Source organism: Staurois parvus, unplaced genomic scaffold (genome assembly GCF_062004578.1).
Source record: "Staurois parvus isolate SC_StPar_1 unplaced genomic scaffold, SC_StPar_1.0 ptg000097l, whole genome shotgun sequence".
NCBI classification, from domain to species: domain Eukaryota; kingdom Metazoa; phylum Chordata; class Amphibia; order Anura; family Ranidae; genus Staurois; species Staurois parvus.
The window spans coordinates 1,300,901-1,321,705 of NW_028317893.1; the positions used below are offsets into that span (position 1 = coordinate 1,300,901).

A 20,805-nucleotide genomic window follows, 5' to 3' on the forward strand; every position below is an offset into this window, starting at 1 on the left:
CACAGATTGTAGTCCATTAGCTGGAAAATCTTTGTGCAGGGTGCAGCTGGGCGTGGCATTGTTACGCATGTGACAGCGTGGTTTTAGATTGGCTAGTCCTTGGGTCACGGGTTTGGTGAGAAGGGCTGGGGTCTGACGCCGCGATCATCACAAAAGGTAGAGAAGAGTTGATGGGAACTGGATGAGAAGGTGTTAATGAGAGTGATGAAACAGGTGCTTGGCAGTGATAAGGCAGGAACAGTATTTCTGGAGGGCAGATTTACATAGGTTGAAGTCTGTCTGTCTTCTGCCACAGATGCTCAAGAGTTCAGCTACAGTATGTTTTTTGAGACTTTTGGTATCATCTGTTTACCAATGTTGTAGAGGTCGAACCTGATTGTGTGTGTAGTGAGGAGGGCAAGCTTGTCTAGGGAGGATGACAGTGAGCTGTTATAAACAGATGTGGCCAGATTGGGGCAGGACAGGGGTGAGATGAGGTATCCTAGAAGATCGTGATGTAATGTTGATATATTAGGTTCATTTTCTGAAAACAGATTAATGAAGCTAGGCCTACCCAAAAAAATTAGTTAGACAGCTATATTTTTCTTCCCTTGGACCCATGATGATGCCTCCTTTTAGATGGGTAATAACTTTTTGATACTTTAAGGAAACCTTTTGCACTAAGGATGGCCTAATCATTAAGTGATTTGCCTTATTCTCTGGTTATTGGTTTAATATTTACTCCTTTTCAATGGTGCTCTTTTTGGAGTGGGTGACAACTCGCTTTACATTATATAAAACATTGTTGATACTCTGAGATACAATACCAAAAAATAGAGGAGGTGTGCCTCATTTAGGGGCATGTAACCATACAACTTGATAAGATCTGAATATTTCATACATATTGAGGAAAATAGTCACGTGGTCCTATCCACAAATCCACAGATCTTTATTGAATGCGACCACACCCTGGCCATAAAAGAGGCATGGATCTTTAAGGGAATATGTGAACACCATATCTTCTTGATTAATACTTTCCCCTTATAGTACATGAGAGGAACATTTTAAGTTTATATTGAAGGTGGGTTGTTCTCCATACATATAGTGCGTATGCAGGTTCCGGGGAGTGGATTGTTTTTTAATAAGGTATATCTATCTTTTGTATGTTTTGTATGTTTTTATTATACATTACTACATTTTGTATGTAAAGCAGCAAGTTACAAATGTATATGCTTATAATACATATCATTTTCTTTATTTGTATGTGTTGACAATTTGTCATATTATTTCGGAAATATCTGTATTAGCCCTATAACAATTGTTTTTCATAGTGTGGTAACATTATTTATATATTTTATTAGAATGCTTTTCAAAATCAGGTTTAAAAAGAAACATTCAAAATCAGAACCTTTGCCAAGGTGCATGTCTAAAACTTAACAGTGCCCTTAGAAATCAAGGACAGATGACAGCTACTAGGTGGTGGGAGTCATATTTCAGACTACATGGGGAACCACAGAGGGATGCTTTGGTTTTTTTTGCCTACTATCCCTCTACTTCATATTGGAATTTAGCATTTACCTGCTTCAAAAACTGCATCCCAGCTTAAAGTATACTTTGCGTTTGCATGACATACCCATGAGAGATGCAGTACAGGATCCAGCCAGGCAGAACAATCTTTGATGTTGATTTCCTCTATGATAGGAGATCACATGCTAGCTACACCTCCCTCCACTAAAGCCCTGTCAAAGAACAGTGACATTCATACCCACATAGCTGTCTTCTTTTATAAAAGGCAGATGGAGCATAAAATATTGTAGGTATTGATAAAATCACTGGGTGAGCAAGTGGCTGTGAACACACAGATGTGTTAATTTGTGTATAGCAGTACATTGATAAAACAGTATTAATGTATATGTACAAACAGTGTCTCTTAAGAGTTAGGGCAGCTCACACATTTATATTTTTTTTTTCATTCAAGAAAAAAAAAATGATCCTATTCCCCTATCCACACATTCAGTGTGGATGAGGAAATCAATCCCGCTGTGCTATTGTGTTCTGACAGTGGGGGGACTTCCTGGCCATCAGAATACAATGATTTCCCTGACCAATTGGAAAAAACCTGACAGTCTGGTTTTACAGAAGTCGACCGGTAGATCAACTTCTGTACAACCAGGGTGCTCAAATATGGATCGAAGTTCAGTTGGTCCCTGACAAATTTTGATCCATGTATGGCCAGCTTTAACTCTATTTGCTGTCTTCATTTCACCCTGGGCTTTCATTAGACAATACTTGGAACACGCTGATTTTTTTTTTAAAGAGAAACAGAGCAGAAAGCACGTCTATCTAGTGTGTTGGCTTCCTTTGTCACACAGTTGATCTGCCATCCCCTGTTGTGACAGCTGATTGGTGTCAATGCTTTAGTAGTTAACTAGGACAGCTAAAGATGTGTTGCTATACACAGTCGAAAGCCACTTGTTATTTGTTCAGCTCTTTAGCAGCATTGCTTATCTGTGTAAATGTCAAACATTGAACTTACGTTGTTTCAAATACTATACAGTCTGGATAGTTATAATTATTTTGAGCATAAAGTGAATGCAAGCACCCTCTCCAAAAGCAGAAAGGGCTTCTGGGGAATGCCTAATGAAGTTAGGGAGGAGATTTGGGTTTGGGTCCAAGGTGAACCCAACCTGTTTGTGGACCCGCTGTTCTCCTGCTTGGGTATACAATGGAGGGTGTTGGGTAATGGTGATTGATAAGGACTTTCATTTCTAGATGCTGTGATTGTATTTATTATGTAATTTTATTTTATTAATTGTATTGTTATAAAACAGTTTTACACAGTCTTGGTGTGTTTACTTTTTGTGGAAAAGGGTAGGGAGTACTAATGTACCCCTGTACTCATTAGTCTGGGAAGGGGGGAAATATGGATGCCTCCTTATTATAAAGAGGACATCCAGATTCTGTTATAAGTCCCTCTCTCAACATCAGGATAAGGTTCCCTGGAAGCAGGCTGGGGGGGGGGGGGGTTACTGCATCCCTTATAAGGTGTCCACCCAGTGTTGAAAGGCATGTGGTCTAGTCTGGTACAGGAAAGGGGGCTGTATGTTCACTACCCACAGTTTCAGGCGTCATGCCTGGATAAATGTGTTGATGACATTTTAGGGGGAACCCCATGCTGTTTTTTCTTTTTTTTTGTGTTGTGAGCTTTTAGAAGATTATTGTACTATTCTGCAACACTATTCTGGTACTGTAAATAGTTCCATTTAGGAGATATTTACTTTAGTAGTGCCAGTAATGTCACCAGCACATGCGTACTGCACTATAATGGACGACATGCCGTCCATTGAGAGTGCTGTGCCAAGGCCATGACTCGCATGCACAAAAGTGAAATCATTGCTGCTCAGCCATTCAAACAGCTGCAGCCCGCAAACCGAGAAAGAGGACCAGTTGAAGACAGAAGGCCTGTCAGCGGTGACAGCGCACTGCTGGAGGGCTTCTTTTTCAGGTAAGTCTGAGATGCATACTAGCACATTATGCTCTTAACTTGCTGGGATAAGATTTTTTTTGTTTTCTTTTTTACTACCGCTTTAAGGCATCCCCCAAGTATGTTATTTAAAAGATTTGTGTATTTTTAGTGTTGTCCCTTTAGCTTCATGAAAAGGCTCCCTCCCTGCTGCATTTGAAACATTAGCGGTAGGAGCTTCTAGTTCTCTGCTGCTAGGAACATGTTAAAAAAACAGCCTTCGAAATAAAAAGGAAAATACATAATTATTATCAAATAAATGTTTTTATTTGTCATAGAAATATGTATTTGAACTCAAATCATTATTAGTTTTGTGCAAAAACATGGTGTGAGATATCTAGGAGGACATTCTGCCAATCACAGCCTGTTTCTCGCGGCTCCAGCCTGTGTCTATTGTTTGTATGTGCTTAGAATTACAGGGAGGCGCTCCCTCCATCAATTAACATGTAACATCCTATCCCCATTGTATTAAGCTGTTTAATGGGCATGGAGGAGAAGGGAGGTAGTGGGCTGTCATTTACGCCCACCTGTGTGACTCTATAGTTATGTGGGCTGCACAGATAAAAAAAAGAGCTAAATGAACAGCTTAGAAGGGAACTGAAACTGGAGCATGCTCAGTAGAGAAGGCAATGATTGGTCTACACAATTTCAGCCTGCAGCGGGTACACACACAAAAGGGAGGGAGAGTATGCAGCAGAATCAACCAGGATTTTTTTTTAGAAAATAATCACATGTTGACATAATGAGTATTATCAGCATGTAATACAGCATGTACAGTACTGACAGTTTTTAATGATGTGGGTTTAATGACACTTTTAAGTGTTATTTGTATCTCCCAGGGAGAAATCCCTTTAGTCCTCATATTCCTACTTTTCCTCTATGGGCTATATGTTGCATAAGCAAAGAAAGCAAAGAAAAATTGTTTCATTTGTAGAGGTTTTACATGTATCCACAATAGGTTGATCAGCAACACCAGAAAGCTGCTGATAAAATCTTCTTTATTGAAGCATCCACATGAGTAAAGCTTACAAACAAGTTGACACATTTCTACCCAAAAGGGCCTTAACATTCTAAGCAGAACAGCTGATTATATGGGTAGCACCTGACGGAGGGGAGGGGCAGAGAGAGTGTAACAAAGTAAATCCATCTAACATTGATAGCTCCTTCAGAAGCACCCTCTATAAAATCTCATCAGGCGATCCATAAATAAAAAAAAAAATACAAAAGCACAAAGTGACACAAAATGTTACAAAATATTACCACAGGAGAATGTATGAACAAACCCGATTCACGGTATCAAAAGGGCAAAATATTGAAAACAGCTGCACAGAAAAGGTAGGAGAGCACCACTGGAACGACAGCAAAGGGAGGATGGAAAACACCAACACTCAGTGAAAATGCAGGTCCAGATCCCACCTGAGAGTTAACCTTTGAAGTACTCTGGACCAATATCTAAAAATCCACCAAGCCTCCCTTTGCAACAAACGTCTTTGACTTTATCCCCCTTGATGCTGGTCCCACCCATTCTATTCCACAAAACCTGAAAGTGGACACACTTCCCTTGTGACATTCTTTAAAATGATTACAAGCCTTAAAAATAAGCTTTACATTGTGATTAGCAGAGTAAAATACATTTTCCCCAATCCTGGTTCTTAACGGTCTTGTAGTGCACCCACATACTGCAGGTGATAAGTAATGCAAAAAAAAAATCAAATATACAATGTAGGTAGTACCACAATTAATATATTGTTTGATTTCAAACTGTTCACCATTGCCACATGAACCAAAAGATTAGTTACATAAATTAAACTGACATTATCTGCAGGTATTGTTATTGCACAGGTAACAATCCAAATATGTGAGCCAGGTAGGTGGAGCCCTGTCCATAGACCTAAAAAAGCTTGGAGGTCTATGGAGGTCTGGGCGGGGTCACAATGGCTGGAAAATAGGTAAATTTCTCCTAATAATTCCCACTGCCTGTTTATATTCACAAGAAATATTAGTGACAAAGGTAACTGCCCAACTATCAGCTGTTTAACACTTGTTATTTCCTTCTAAACCCTTAAAAGGTTCTCTCTATCCTTGGTGCTATCAAGTCTTCTGCCTCTCTGCATATTCCATTCCTGGAAGCCCCATTGTATTTGACGTGTACTAGTAGTTTCACATCTTAAAGCATGTAGGAAATTTTAAAAATAATTTATTCCAAAAAATTATTACATTTAGAAGAAAATCCTTTAGAGTTTACATTTTTGGAGATTGCAGTGAGATTTGACAATTCATATGTTTATAAACAACTGATATTGCTTCTGTAGGCCATCAGAAGCATTAGGGTAGAGATTTTCCAACTTATCAGACAGCAAAAAAACAGATGCAAATATACCTCTCTGGGCAGAATTAAAATATAAATTCACCTTTCATAACATGTTAAACCCATATTCAAGGTAACATGTAACATGTTATGAATAGACTGGCCTGTTTCCCCTGCAGTCGGGCATGGGAGGAGGAGACCAGGGAGCTAGAAAGTAGGAGGTCTTGTGAGGAGCAAAGAGTACGGGTTGGGTGGTATTTGGGTATCAGGTCAGTGAGGTAGTTTGGGGCAGTGTTATGAATAGCTTTGTATGTCAATGTTAGTAGTTTGAATTTTATGCGTTGGGCAATCGGGAGCCAGTGGAGGGAATGACAGAGGGGGTTGGCAGATGCGGAGCGGTTGGTAAGGTGGATGAGTCTGGCCACTGACTTCAGGATAGACTGAAGCGGGGATAGTCTGTGATGAGATAGGCCGGTGAGGAGGGAGTTGCAGTAGTCGAGTCGTGAGATAATAAGGGAGTGAATGAGTTGTTTAGTAGTGTCTGGGGTTAGAAACGTACGTATTTTGGAGATGTTGCGGAGGTGGAGCCTGCATGAGTTTGCCAGCGATTGGACATGGGGTTGGAAGGACAAATTTGAGTCTAGAGTAACACCTAGGACATTGGCTTGCAGGGTGGGGCTGATGGTGGCGTTGTTGGCCGTGATGGAGAGGGTGGGGCTCAGGCTGGGGGGAAAATTAGGAGCTCAGTTTTGGAAAGGTTTAATTTGAGGAAGTGGAATGACATCCAGTCTGAAATGTCGTTCACTAGGCGGGTGATTCGGGCGGAGACTAAAGGGGTGAGTCGAGGGGTAGAGAGGTAGATTTGCATGTCATCGGCGTACAGGAGGTAGTTGAAGCCGTGGGAGTGTATCAGTTGGCCAAGGGAGGAGGTGTAGATGGAGAAGAGGAGGGTCCCGAGGACAGAGCCTTGGGGAACCCCAACAGAGAGGGGGAGAGAGGGGGAGGTGGCAGCGTTATAGGTAACGCTGAAGGAGCGTTGGGATAGATAGGAGGAGAGCCAGGAGAGAGCGGAGTCTCTGATGCCAAGGGAGTATAGTTTATTAAGGAGGTGGGGGTGGTCAACTGTGTCAAAGGCTGCGGAGAGGTCAAGGAGTAGGAGGACTGAGTAGTGGCCATTAGCTTTGGCGGTTAGCAGGTCATTAGTGATTTTGAGTAGGGTGGTTTCCGTGGAGTGTAGGGGACGGAAGCCGGACTGTAGTGGATCGAGGAGGTTGTTGTCATTGAGGTGGGAGCTTAGGCGATTGTAGACCAAGCGCTCGAGGAGTATGGATGAAAATGGCAGCAGGGAGATGGGTCTAAGGTTGCTCAGGTCGGTGGGGTCCAGGGAGGGTTTTTTTGACAGCTAGCGGGGGATCATTTCCTTCTGCTAGCTATCAATTTTTTTTTTTAATTCACAGTCCTCTGTGAATGAGAAACTACAAGCCATGACAGCCTTAGCGGTTGTTGGCTTGTAGTTCTCAATGAACTACCATAGTGCTGTCGAGCGTCCCTGTACAGGCAAGCAGATGTACTGATAGGTCTGCAGGAAACCTGCAGATTTTCTGCTCACTGGTGCAATGGTTTATGGGCTTCTGCAACAAAAAATAAAAATGCACATTTTTTTACCTGGAAAGAAATGTGCATTTTTTATTTTTTAGCAAAAGGTGAACTTATCCTTCAAAGCTCCACTGTCAGCAGTGGACACAGGGGACATATCCAGTCCACAAACTTCCTATAAGCTTCAGTAAGCTTTATTCCACAAAGAACATTACATTACAAACAACTTTGCCTGTCAGGTCCTGTTTCTCCTCCTCCAACATGTTTCTTGGGAGAACCTCCATGATTAATCCCATCCCTTTGAAGAAGAAAAAAAAGATGATACAGCTTTTTTTTTCAATTTGTTGGACATCGTGGTGGGTCCCAGCAGTCTCCTAACTTAGAATATTTAAATATCCTATATCTAGGCATTGTTGATAAGGCATCAGCTCTTCCTTGTAAAAACAAGTACCTGCCTCTTTCTTACTAAGAAGGGAAAATGATTGGCCCATCGCACAAAGACTTTTTACTAGTTGGAAGACCTCTTTATGCTATTACAAGCATTTCTGACAGATGGAAACTCTTCTTAAGCTCCTTTAAGATAACATTTACTGTTTTTTCTGAGCAGTTGATGCAAAACAATTTACTCAGAAAAAATTGTACCTGCACAGCAAACACTCACTTGGCAACATGGCCCAACAGAGGAAACAATTTATATCAGCGGCCCAAACATTGCAGGATTTTGATTAGCACAAGGTTAAACGACAACCAGTAAACACAGTATAGTATACTTGGCTGTACTTCCTAGCATGTGCTCTATTATCTCTTAGTGTGTGTGTGTGGGGGGGGGAGCACTAGGCAGGATTTGAAAATCAATCATTGTAAATAGACAGGTGCTACATAAATGATGTGCATAGTCATATAAGAGGTTTGTTTTATAACAATCCCCTAAACCAAACCATAAAATTATATATATATATATTGCACCTATAGTAGGTGCTATATTCACCACTACCTTTACAATAAACAAATAAATACAACAGTCAATAAAAGTCCAAGTGAGTTGGGTTTTGGAAAAAAAATGTTACAGTTCTTTCTATTCCTCTATAATGTGATCCAAACAAGTGAGTGGTTTGATATCTTCACCCCGTGCCGGCAAGATTTAAATAAATTGCTCACTCACCAGACCTTTTGACCCCAATTAAGGTGGACAGATGTGCTTTTTGGTCATATAGGGAACCATCCTCTCAGGCTTTCCTAGATTGTTGCTCCCCTCCAGCAGCTCTCCATTGATAGGACCAGAAGCTAAGGTAATGGGATATTCAGCAAAATCTCTGATACCTCTATGTAATTCAATGCAGGCTAATTCTTAAGGAGATGTGGTGCCAGGCTGCTGTTATATCGTGCTTCTTAAATGAATCATGGTAGAGTTGATACTGGTTTGGACGATGCTTCTTCAACTACTTACACACGTTGTGTTGTGTCCAAAATGCTACAGGTTTGGTTGCTTTGAGTGTAGTGGGCTTCCACAGCCATGATCTCAGCAATCTACTGAAGTACACATTATTTCTGAAGCCCAGGGAATTAAAAATGCTAAGTACCCCCTTTTTAACAAACGTGTTAACAATATTAGTCATAGTACAGGTTGGGGCACATATAAACCTAATAGGAGTCTCAACCCTAGGTCATAGAATGTGTCTGTTCATCCTAATATTTATTACCATTATCCCAGCAAAAACATAGTAATGTGAAATGTTGATTTTTGTTAACAGCTCTGGAAAACATTTAGATAATTAATATAATATACTGTACACATGAAAAACCCTCTTACCCTTATTGATAGGTTAACATGTAGTGGACCACTTAAATAGTTAAATTAACTGTGCGTTGTGAAGACAGATGGGTGACAAGGCCATTATAGACATATTGATTTTCAACACAACACCAATTATTGATTAGAAACAATTTACAATAGTACATCATTGCTTGCATGTAGGTTACCCATGTGAATCATGCAAAGCCTTGAACAGTGTAAAACAAGCAGATTACATCTGTCTCAGTGTTGTGCCAATGTGGTGTTCAACATTTGGAAGTAAAGATTCTGATCTAATTAGGGACATCCCTTACTTGTAATCAGTGTAATCATTTCTGCTGCATCTAAAAACAAACATAAGCAATAATTATGCCCAGACAGGTGCCTTGCATACAACAAAGCCAAGAAATCTGATAGTCACACTACACATCATCAATCTCTATGTTGATTTAGCTTTTTATTTACTATTTACATAATGCAAGTAAAATATTTAAAAAAAATGCCACTAATTCTTTACAGAAGGACACCCTTGCACTTTGGGCAGTGGAAAAACCCAACTATCTTTTCTTGACATCCGTGCTCCATCCGTGGTCCATTTAGTCCTCATGCACACATTTTTACAGTGGCTGTTTTTGGCTTTTGACATTTTTTCTACAGCCAATAAACCACCCAGCATATTATCCTTTGTGTCCATGCACACATAGACTGTAATCAGCTTTTTTTGGCTGGGGTGTTTTTAGGCTGAAAAAATAATCCAGAACTAGTGGGTTACTAGAGGGTTTTTTTAGCTGTAAAAATGCTCTAACACTGAAAAGCACAGTAAATCACAGCAAACCAACGTTTTTGGACTTTTTTTTTTTACAAAAAAATATTTTTTTTTTCAGGTAAAAATGCAAACGCAATAAAAGTGGCAAAACGCTAATACAAAAATGCTAAAAACGCTGAAAAATTCAGCCTATGTGCGCTGGGGAGTTTACTTACTGTAGAAAAAAAGACCAAAAGCCAAAACAGCTGCAAAAAAAGCTGGAAAAACGCTCTTACGCTGAAAAATGTGGAAAATCGCGGTAAACCAGCATTTTTTGGACTTTTTTGACAAAAAAAAATTTTTTTTTTGGTAAAAAATCTTAAAGAAACCTGCTAAAAAATCTTTTTGGGTCAGAAAAACCTCTAAAAAAACCTCTAAAAAAATGCAAACGCGAAAAAAACGCTGCAAAACAATGCTAATACAAAAACACTGAAAAGCTCATGTTGTTAACGTGACTTTACACAGCTAACGTTACCAGCGTTATTAAAACGCCCAGTATGCATGGAGCCATGGACTTTGAATGCAACATTTTCCAAGTTAATAACAGTGCTATGTTCCACTTCAATGCAATTACAAAAAATTATTAATTGAAGTGGAACTCCAGAAAAATATTTAAAAACGAATTTGAATGTACTTACAGTCATGGCCGAAATTGTTGGCACCCTTGATATTTCTCCAGGAAATCATGTATTTCTCACGAAACGTATTGCATTAACACATGTTTTGCTATACACATGTTTATTCCCTTTGTGTGTATTGGGACAAAACAAAAAAAGGGAGGAAAGAAAGCAAATTCGACATAATGTCACACAAACCTCCAAAAATGGGCTGGACAAAAGTATTGGCACCCTTTCACAACTGCGGATAAATAAGAATGTTACAAGCATGTGATGCTCCTGTAAACTCACCTGGGGCAAGTAACAGGTGTGGGCAATATAGAAATCACACCTGAAAGCAGATAAAAAGGAGAGACGTTCACTTAACCTTTGCATTGTGTGTCTGTCTGTGCCACACTAAGCATGGACAACAGAAAGAGGAGACGAGAACTGTCTGAGGACCTGAGAACCAAAATTGTGGCAAAATATCAACAATCTCAAGGTTACAAGTCCATCTCCAGAGAACTAGATTTGCCTTTGTCCACAGTGCGCAACATTATCAAGAAGTTTGCAACCCATGGCACTGTAGCTAATCTCCCTGGTCGTGGACGGATGAGGAAAATTGATGAAAGATTGCAACGCAGAATAGTCCGGATGGTGGATAAGCAGCCCCAAACATGTTCCAAAGACATTCAAGCTGTCCTGCAGGCTCAGGGAGCATCAGTGTCAGCGCGAACTATCCGTCGACATTTAAATGAAATGAAACGCTATGGCAGGAGACCCAGGAGGACCCCACTGCTGACACAGAGACATAAAAAAGCAAGACTACAGTTTGCCAAAATGTACTTGAGTAAGCCAAAAGCCTTCTGGGAAAACGTCTTGTGGACAGATGAGACCAAGATAGAGCTTTTCGGTAAAGCACATCATTCTACTGTTTACCGAAAACGGAATGAGGCCTACAAAGAACAAAACACAGTACCTACGGTAAAATATGGTGGAGGTTCAATGATGTTTTGGGGTTGTTTTGCTGCCTCTGGCACTGGGTGCCTTGACTGTGTGCAAGGCATCATGAAATCTGAGGATTACCAAAGGATTTTGGGTCGCACTGTAGGGCCCAGTGTCAGAAAGCTGGGTTTGCGTCCAAGATCCTGGGTCTTCCAGCAGGACAATGACCCCAAACATACGTCAAAAAGCACTCAGAAATGGATGGCAAAGAAGCGCTGGAGAGTTCTGAAGTGGCCAGCAATGAGCCCAGATCTAAATCCCATTGAACACCTGTGGAGAGATCTTAAAATTGCTGTTGGGAAAAGGTGTCCTTCCAATAAGAGAGACCTGGAGCTGTTTGCAAAGGAAGAGTGGTCCAAAATTCCGGGTGAGAGGTGTCAGAAGCTTATTGATGGTTATAGGAAGCGACTGATTTCAGTTATGTTTTCCAAAGGGTGTGCAACCAAATATTAAGTTAAGGGTGCCAATACTTTTGTCCAGCCCATTTTTGGGGTTTTGTGTGACATTATGTCATATTTGCTTTTCTGCCTCTGTTTTATATTTGTTCCAATACATACAAAGGGAATAAACATGTGTATAGCAAAACATGTGTTAATGCAATACCTTTTTTGTGTGAAATACTTGATTTTCAGGAAAAATATCAAGGGTGCCAACAATTTCGGCCATGACTGTATGTGTTCACTAAAAGCTCATTCAAAATGTTTTAAAAATCAACTAGTATAATGCCCTGTACACAATACTCAGATGGGAAGAGGGAGGGCCAGCCCTCTTTGCCGGTCATGTGTGCTGAAACTCAAAAAATTAGAATATCGTGCAAAAGTTCATTTATTTCAGTAATGCAACTTAAAAGGTGAAACTAATATATGAGATAGACTCATTACATGCAAAGCAAGATAGTTCAAGCCGTGATTTGTCATAATTGTGATGATTATGGCTTACAGCTCATGAAAACCCCAAATCCACAATCTCAGAAAATGAGAATATTGTGAAAAGGTGCAATATTCTAGGCTCAAAGTGTCCCACTCTAATCAGCTAATTAAGCCATAACACCTGCAAAGGGTTCCTGAGCCTTTAAATGGTCTCTCAGTCTGGTTAGTAGGAATCACAATCATGGGAAAGACTGCTGACCTGACAGTTGTGCAGAAAACCATCATTGACACCCTCCATAAGGAGGGAAAGCCTCAAAAGGTAATTGCAAAAGAAGTTGAATGTTCCCAAAGTGCTGTATCAAAGCACATTAATAGAAAGTTATGTGGAAGGGAAAAGTGTGGAAGAAAAAGGTGCACAGGCAGCAGGGATGACCGCAGCCTGGAGAGGATTGTCAGGAAAAGGCCATTCAAAAGTGTTGGGGACTTTCACAAGGAGTGGACTGAGGCTGGAGTCAGTGAATCAAGAGCCACCGCACACAGATGGATCCTGGACATGGGCTTCAAATATCATATTCCTCTTGTCAAGCCGCTCCTGAACAACAAACGTCAGAAGCATCTTACCTGGGCTAAAGAAAAAAAGACCTGGGCTGTTGCTCAGTGGTCCAAAGTCCTCTTTTCTGATGAGAGCAACGTTTGCATCTCATTTGGAAACCAAGGACCCAGAGTATGGAGGAAGAATGGAGAGGCACACACTGCAAGATGCTTGAAGCCCAGTGTGAAGTTTCCACAGTCTGTGTTGATTTGGGGAGCCATGTCATCTGCTGGTGTTGGTCCACTGTGCTTCATTAAGTCCAGGGTCAATGCAGCCATCTACCAGGAGATTTTGGAGCACTTCATGCTTCCTTCCACAGACGAGCTTTATGGGGATGCTGACTTCATTTTCCAGCAGGACTTGGCACCTGCCCACACTGCCAAAAGCACCAAAACCTGGTTCAATAACCGTGGGATTACTGTGCTTGATTGGCCAGGAAACTTGCCTGACCTGAACCCCATAGAGAATCTATGGGGCATTGCCAAGAGAAAGATGAGAGACATGAGACCGAACAATGAAGAAGAGCTGAAGGCCGCTATTGAAGCATCCTGGTCTTCCATAACACCTCAGCAGTGCCACAGGCTGATAGCTTCCATGCCACGCTGCATTGAGGCAGTAATTGCTGCAAAAGGGGCCCAAACCAAGTACTGAGTTCATATGCATGCTTGTCTTTTCAGAGGGCCGATATTGTTCTATGTACAATCCTTGTTTTATTGATTGCATGTAATAGTCTAATTTTCTGAGATTGTGGATTTGGGGTTTTCATGAGCTGTAAGCCATAATCATCACAATTATGACAAATCACAGCTTGAACTATCTTGCTTTGCATGTAATGAGTCTATCTCATATATTAGTTTCACCTTTTAAGTTGCATTACTGAAATAAATGAACTTTTGCATGATATTCTAATTTTTCGAGTTTCACCTGTATATAAACACTATTTCGACTATGTAGTTAGCTGTCTGCCTGGAGTCTAGCATTAAATAACTTGATTTTACCTGCTCTGACCATTTATACCTGACTAATGTTATATATCAGGTACCAAACTCCAATTCTATTCTAACGTTTATAGGTAATAACACTAGGGGTCGTTGATCCAGGGTATGTCTGATTGCCTCCTGGGGGATCAGAAAGGATTTTTCTCCCCACTGGAGCAAATTGGATTATACTTCTTTGGGTTGTTTTTTTTTTGCTTTGATCCAACTGATCAACTGTACGTACAAAATTGTGTATAAGGAGGTATTCTATTTGTATACCGTTTTTCTATTGGTTGAACTAGGTGTCTTTTGTCAACCTAAGCATGTAACTATGTGACTTCAATCTTTATTTGTAGCAAAAAATTGAGCTACAATTTGTATATTTGTACTATTAATGTAATTTGGAAATGCTGGAATTTTACTACTGAATAGCATTGGTACCTTTCGGCAGACAAAATTCCTTGCTATAACTGTAAAAAACGTTTTTTTTGCACCTTTTTATGTGCTGTATTTTATTTTCAATTCAGATCTGAAAACATTATATTGCGACTTATATAATATTTTTTATGCTTTCAGGTTTATTTTGAAGTTATTACCTCAGATCAACATGGATACATTGCAATAGATGAAGTGAAAGTTCTAGGACACCCTTGCAGTAAGTCTTTCTTTCCATTTTTTCTCTATTCATCACATACAATATTTAAGTAGTGGTTCTCAAGCTTGCCTTTGAAAGTTATTCAAAGAGTATCTAAACCCAAAAACAAAATGTTCATATAATGCAGCTTACCTATCTTCACATGTGGTGGCTGCTTTAGTTTTCCATTTGTAAGCTTTTTTTCTCTTTATTTTCACCTGGGGATCTGGGCAGTTACATACATCCTGTCTTAGAGTGGTTTCCATATCTATGGAGAAGCACCCTTGAACAGCAGCATTGTCTAGAGAGAGAAGAGTTAAGCAGGCCATACATTAGGCAGTTTTCCCATTCGCTTTCCCCATTAACACATTCATTGTTGATGGAGGAATCCCTTACACGGAGCTTTTGTATTCTGATAACAGCAGGTTTCCGGGCCATGAGAATGCAATGATCACTGCTGGCTGCTATAGCCACCATCAGTGATTGAATGAAAAAGAAACAGGCTAGTTGTACTGAAGTCAATCAATGGATCATTGTTAGTACAACCAGCCTGCTAATAGATTAATCGAATCTCAGTTGGTCCCTGAAGAGTCAGCCAAGATTCAGTATAGCTAGTAGATTCAGATCGATGCTACATAAATGACCAACAAATTAAACCCTAAGTCCAGCTTTTTAAACACTTTTTTCCTTTTTGGATAAAGGATTTAAGTAAATGAATAAAAGCTGACCATTGTAAGCACCTCTGTCAGTGCTAATGGTTTGTCTCAACCCTCCAATTGGCACTTTAGCTGGAAAACTTGATTTGTTAAAGGAGGTTGGAAAAGAGCAGACTTACTGAATGGATCACCAGGTAAAAATAAAGGAAAAAAAGAAAACTAATTTAGTCACCAAGTTTGGGAATTGGTAGGTTGCAATATATAAAATATTAGCTTTTGGGTTTAGATGTTTTAACTTTCATTCCCTGACACCTTACCCCTACACATTTTATAACTATATCAAAGTGCTCCCCCATCATCTCACCCCCATGTGAAGCAACATATCTGCTCCCCAAAACACATTTCCATTTCCACTGCCTGGATTATCGCACCCACACTTGAGGCAACATATCTACCTAACACAGCTCCCCTGTATCATCTCACCCAAGAGAAAGCAACATATCACTTCCTTCTGCAATAGTTAGCACTTGTAAGGCCTGCAGGTTTGAACTGACAGGGAAACTAGGGGCATTTTATGTAGACAACTATGCCATAGTGGCCATAGCAGTAGATGCCACCCCCCACTGCAGTGCCAAGAGGGTGGTCTCACATTCTGTGTACTGCTGGATTAAAGTACTATTATAATAGATTGATTGTGTGAGCAAATGTCTCACCCAGTAGATTCTTGAAGTTACAGCTACATTAAATGCCCTATATTAACTCATTAATGTTAAGAGATACTGTAAATGAAACAGAGTGGGCTGTACTCTTGATGCCTAAACATGTACACTTATATAATGTCCATGCTTGCATGTTTTACATACATGACCACTTTGTTGTGTAAGCAATTTGCTGCCATTTTAAAATTCCAGTCCTGCTAATAGCCATTTTCTCTAATGTGTTGTCCAGCTGATTTCCAGTTTTGACAGAATCAGAAGATGATGGGGTCGATTGTATAAGGTTACAAAAACAGCTCACCGCACTTCTTCCCATTTCCTCTAAAAAATATTTATTTGATAATAAAACATTCAATTTGAAACTATATGTTTCTTCAGAACGCTGTTCTGTACATATGGGTAGTTTGGTAGCCTAAGAGCACCATCCAAAGAATCTTTAAAGTCAGTCTTTTGGTGAGATTAATATCTTGTACATAGCTCCTAAGCAAGCCAATACATAAATCCAATAATGCTGGAAGATGGTTGCCTCCTATTTTGTATATATATATGTAAAAATTGTAAATGTCTTTCCTAAATATTCCTAAATTGTATACTCTGCATGATAGGTGAGAACTAAATATACATTAAATATTAATCTGGTTTTCACATGTCAAAAAATACAGCTATACAATAGGCAGTAAATCTCAATACCTAAGTGGCTGGCTGAACACTAAGATACAGTATACATCTTCATTACACATTACATTTCTAGATACACACTAGAAAATAATCAATATACACTTCTTTATGACAAGCTGTATGTTGGAATACACAGCTATGTAAACAAATATATATATATAATGTATAAAAATACACATCTTTTTGGCACTCATCAAAATAAATACCTACTGGGCATGCAAAGAATTACAATACCCATGATGGAAATGGAAAAAATATATCTTCCTGGCAGGTAAGGCATTAAGATTCACATTTGGCTGGCTAAAAACAGCAACCTGGTTCACATCTGCTTGGTAGAAAGTATATTAAGATACACATCTGCTTGGCAGACAGTATATTAGTGTGGAAATCTGCAGTGCAGGCAGCGTATACCAGTGCACAATAAAGATGGGCAGGGTATTAGCATATGGAGTTGTGTGGCAGACGGGATGCTTGGATACACAACTGTATAGCAGAACATGCTGCAATATATTAATTAGTACATTACATCTCTGCTTGGAAAGTAGTAAATCAGGTTATATATTATTCTGTCAGCCAATACACAAAGACACATATTTCCATTCAAGGCATTGTATAAAAATGCTTTTGACGAGAAAGGAACTTGTGCTTTGAAGCTGAACTCCAGGCTAACAGTTAAATACACATAAAGTGCAGCGCTTAAACATTCTAAACAAAATAAAGTTCAAAAGCAATTCAGCATGTTCATAAGTGAAATATCGAAATGATCAAATCAAAGCAGAACAGTCCCCAAATGCCCTGATGAGATAGGAAGACTGCCAAAGATAGCCAATGTGACACCAACAACTTGCATGCAAGGCTTACCAGAAAGTATGTGACCCCCTATTAAGAGTGGTCAATCACGGTTTTCTTTTTTTAAAAACCTCCAGGGAAATGGACAGAGAGAATCTTCCTCTGGACACCCAAAGAAGAGAGATTGGTAATCCTCCCAAGCCGATCCCTATATGTGGTGACTCCAACCACTCCAAGTTGTATAGGACCAGAACTTGTGGCGTTAAACCTCGTTAACTGCCTTCTAATATTAATAATAATAATAATAATAAACACAGATGTGTGTCAGATGCACTTAGCTCTCTTCCAATTGGAAGAGAATTGCACACAAAAGTATGTTTTAGGCAGAACAATGAAGGAGGATACTTTATTGTTTCTTCCTTGTCCCTGATTCTCTTTGTGACTTTATAGGATACCATAGAGATAATACTGTCAGTGAGTAAAAATATTGCTGACAACAAAACTATAATATATTTTATCAGCCAAACTCGTTATATTGGTTATTTGATCTCACGTGCAATGGTCATGTTATAAATGTATATGGTACCTTTTAAAAATTAATTGTTCTTTCCAATGGTTTTTTTCAGGTAAAACACCACATTTTGTAAGGGTTAAAAAGGATGATGTGAATGCTGGTCAGTTTGCAACCTTCACATGTACGGCAAATGGAAAAACAGCAGCAAATGACAGACTATGGTTACAGGTAAATGCGTTACTGTTTTTAGCATATGTTATATAAGTTTGAGTAATGCCAGATTACAAAGTATCAAAGATAATACTATCATGGTACGACTATTATAAAATTTATGGGGCCATTTTTTTTGGCTTTGGTTCATTGAGTAGGGTTTTAAGGTATATAATACACTACATACAGTGGGGCAAAAAAGTATTTAGTCAGCCACCAATTGTGCAAGTTCTATCACTTAAAAAGATGAGAGAGGCCTGTAATTGGCATTAGACCTCAACTATGAGAGACAAAATTAAAAAATAAATGCAGACAATCACATTGGCTGATTTGGAAAGAATTTATTTGCAAATTATGGTGGGAAATAAGTATTTGGTCACCTACAAACAAGCAAGATTTCTGGCTCTCACAGACCTGGACCTTCTTCTTTAAGAGGCTCCTCTGTCCTGCACTCATTACCTGTATCAGTGGCACCTGTTTGAACTTGTTATCAGTATAAAAGACACCTGTCCACAGCCTCTAACAGTCACACTCCAAACTCCACTGTGGTGAAGACCAAAGAGCTGTCGAAGGACACCAGAAACAAAATTGTAGACCTGCACCAGGCTGGGAAGATTGAGTCTGCAATAGGCAAGCAGCTTGGTGTGAACAAATCAACTGTGGGAGCAATAATTAGAGAATGGAAGACATACAAGACCACTGATAATCTCCCTCGATCTGGTGCTCTACGCAAGATCTCACCCCGTGGGGTCAAAATGATCACAAGAACAATGAGCAAAAATCCCAGGACCACACGGGGGGACCTAGTGAATGACCTGCAGAGAGCTGGGACCAACGTAACAAAGGCTACCATCAGTAACACACTACGCTGCCAGGGACTCAGATCCTGCAGTGCCAGATGTGTCCCCCTGCTTAAGCCAGTACATGTCCGGGCCCGTCTGAAGTTTGCTAGAGAGCATTTGGATGATCCAGAAGAGGATTGGGAGAATGTCATATGGTCAGATGAAACCAAAATAGAACTGTTTGGTAGAAACACAACTCGTCGTGTTTGGAGGAGAGAGAATGCTGAGTTGCATCCAAAGAACACCATACCTACTGTGAAGCATGGGGGTGGCAACATCATGCTTTGGGGCTGTTTCTCTGCAAAGGGACCAGGACGACTGATCCATGTACAGGACAGAATAAATGGGGCCATGTATCATGAGATTTTGAATGCAAACCTCCTCCCATCAGCAAGGGCATTGAAGATGAAACGTGGCTGGGTCTTCCAACATGACAATGATCCCAAGCATACCGCCCGGGCAACAAAGGAGTGGCTTTGTAAGAAGCATTTCAAGGTCCTGGAGTGGCCTAGCCAGTCTCCAGATCTCAACCACATAGAAAACCTTTGGAGGGAGTTGAAAGTCCGTGTTGCCCAGCCTCCAACATACCAGCAACAGTGTGTGCCAACCTTGTGAAGACTTACAGGAAACGTTTGACCTCTGTCATTGCCAACAAAGGATATATAACAAAGTATTGAGATGAACTTTTGATATTGACCAAATACTTATTTTCCACCATAATTTGCAAATAAATTCTTTCCGAATCAGCCAATGTGATTGTCTGGATTTTTTTTCTCATTTTGCCTCTCATAGTTGAGGTCTTCCTATGATGCCAATTACAGGCCTCTCTCATCTTTTTAAGTGGGAGAACTTGCACAATTGGTGGCTGACTAAATACTTTTTTGCCCCACTGTATGTTGCAACACAGAAGCCCTGTAATCCTTCAAATTTGTAATCACTCTCTGGACAATTTAGCAGATGGTTCAGATAAAACTGTTATTAATTACCTAAAACCAAAGCACCACCAGCTCTATTGATTTCAACTGATTTGACTTTTTTATCTTGGTTTATCTGGTCCAGATAAGTAAAATGAACAGTATGTGATCCTGTTGGCTATATATGCACTAACATTATGTTTTTCAGTGTGAAACAAATATCTGAAATCTTGTATGCATCTATAAAATGGCAGTGTGCTTGCCAGTAGAATCTTTGAAAAACACTAAAAACTAAGTGCATTGCTAGGATGATTTTCTTCCCTAACCTTACATTCCAACTCAAGGAACAGGAGCTCTAAGTTGGGTAAAGAATTCCTCCCTAAGTCTGAACTGGAGAAAGATGGCAAAAGAAGAACGCAGATTCAATGGTTTTGACAGTATCTGTCAATGTGCTGTGGCTCACCTTTCTTCATTCCCTATAACCTTTTTATGATTACTGCCCCTAAATTGTCCAAAATGTCCTGATACCTTCATTTCCATATTGACCATTTTTGCAATCCCTGTTAGTTTCCCATATGACTTTAATAGATACCAGCAGATTGGTTTTACTTTACATATGAAAAGTTGAAAGAAAATAATTTGTTATATTTATTTTTGTAAAGCCACCAAATCACAAATACAAATTCTGTGTTTTAACAGACATCATTTTGCAACACATCTGAAAATAAATTATAAAAAATTAATAAATGCAAATTTCAATTTAAATGTTTTTTTTTTTCATAAAGTAACATGATCTCAGAGTTATTATGT

The 20,805-nt window shown here is 39.7% G+C and overlaps 1 protein-coding gene across 10 annotated transcripts in view; it reads left to right on the forward strand.

Moving 5' to 3' along the window:
• PTPRM (protein tyrosine phosphatase receptor type M) overlaps positions 1 to 20,805 on the forward strand; it is a 998,088-nt gene that overhangs the window by 346,848 nt on the left and 630,435 nt on the right. For all 10 annotated transcript variants that reach the window (XM_089670974.1, XM_089670978.1, XM_089670975.1 and 7 more), the window contains exons 4-5: positions 14,619 to 14,697; positions 18,142 to 18,257. In XM_089670974.1, the coding sequence (XP_089527100.1) occupies positions 14,619 to 14,697; positions 18,142 to 18,257 (195 nt within the window). The remainder of the gene's footprint in view (positions 1 to 14,618; positions 14,698 to 18,141; positions 18,258 to 20,805) is intronic.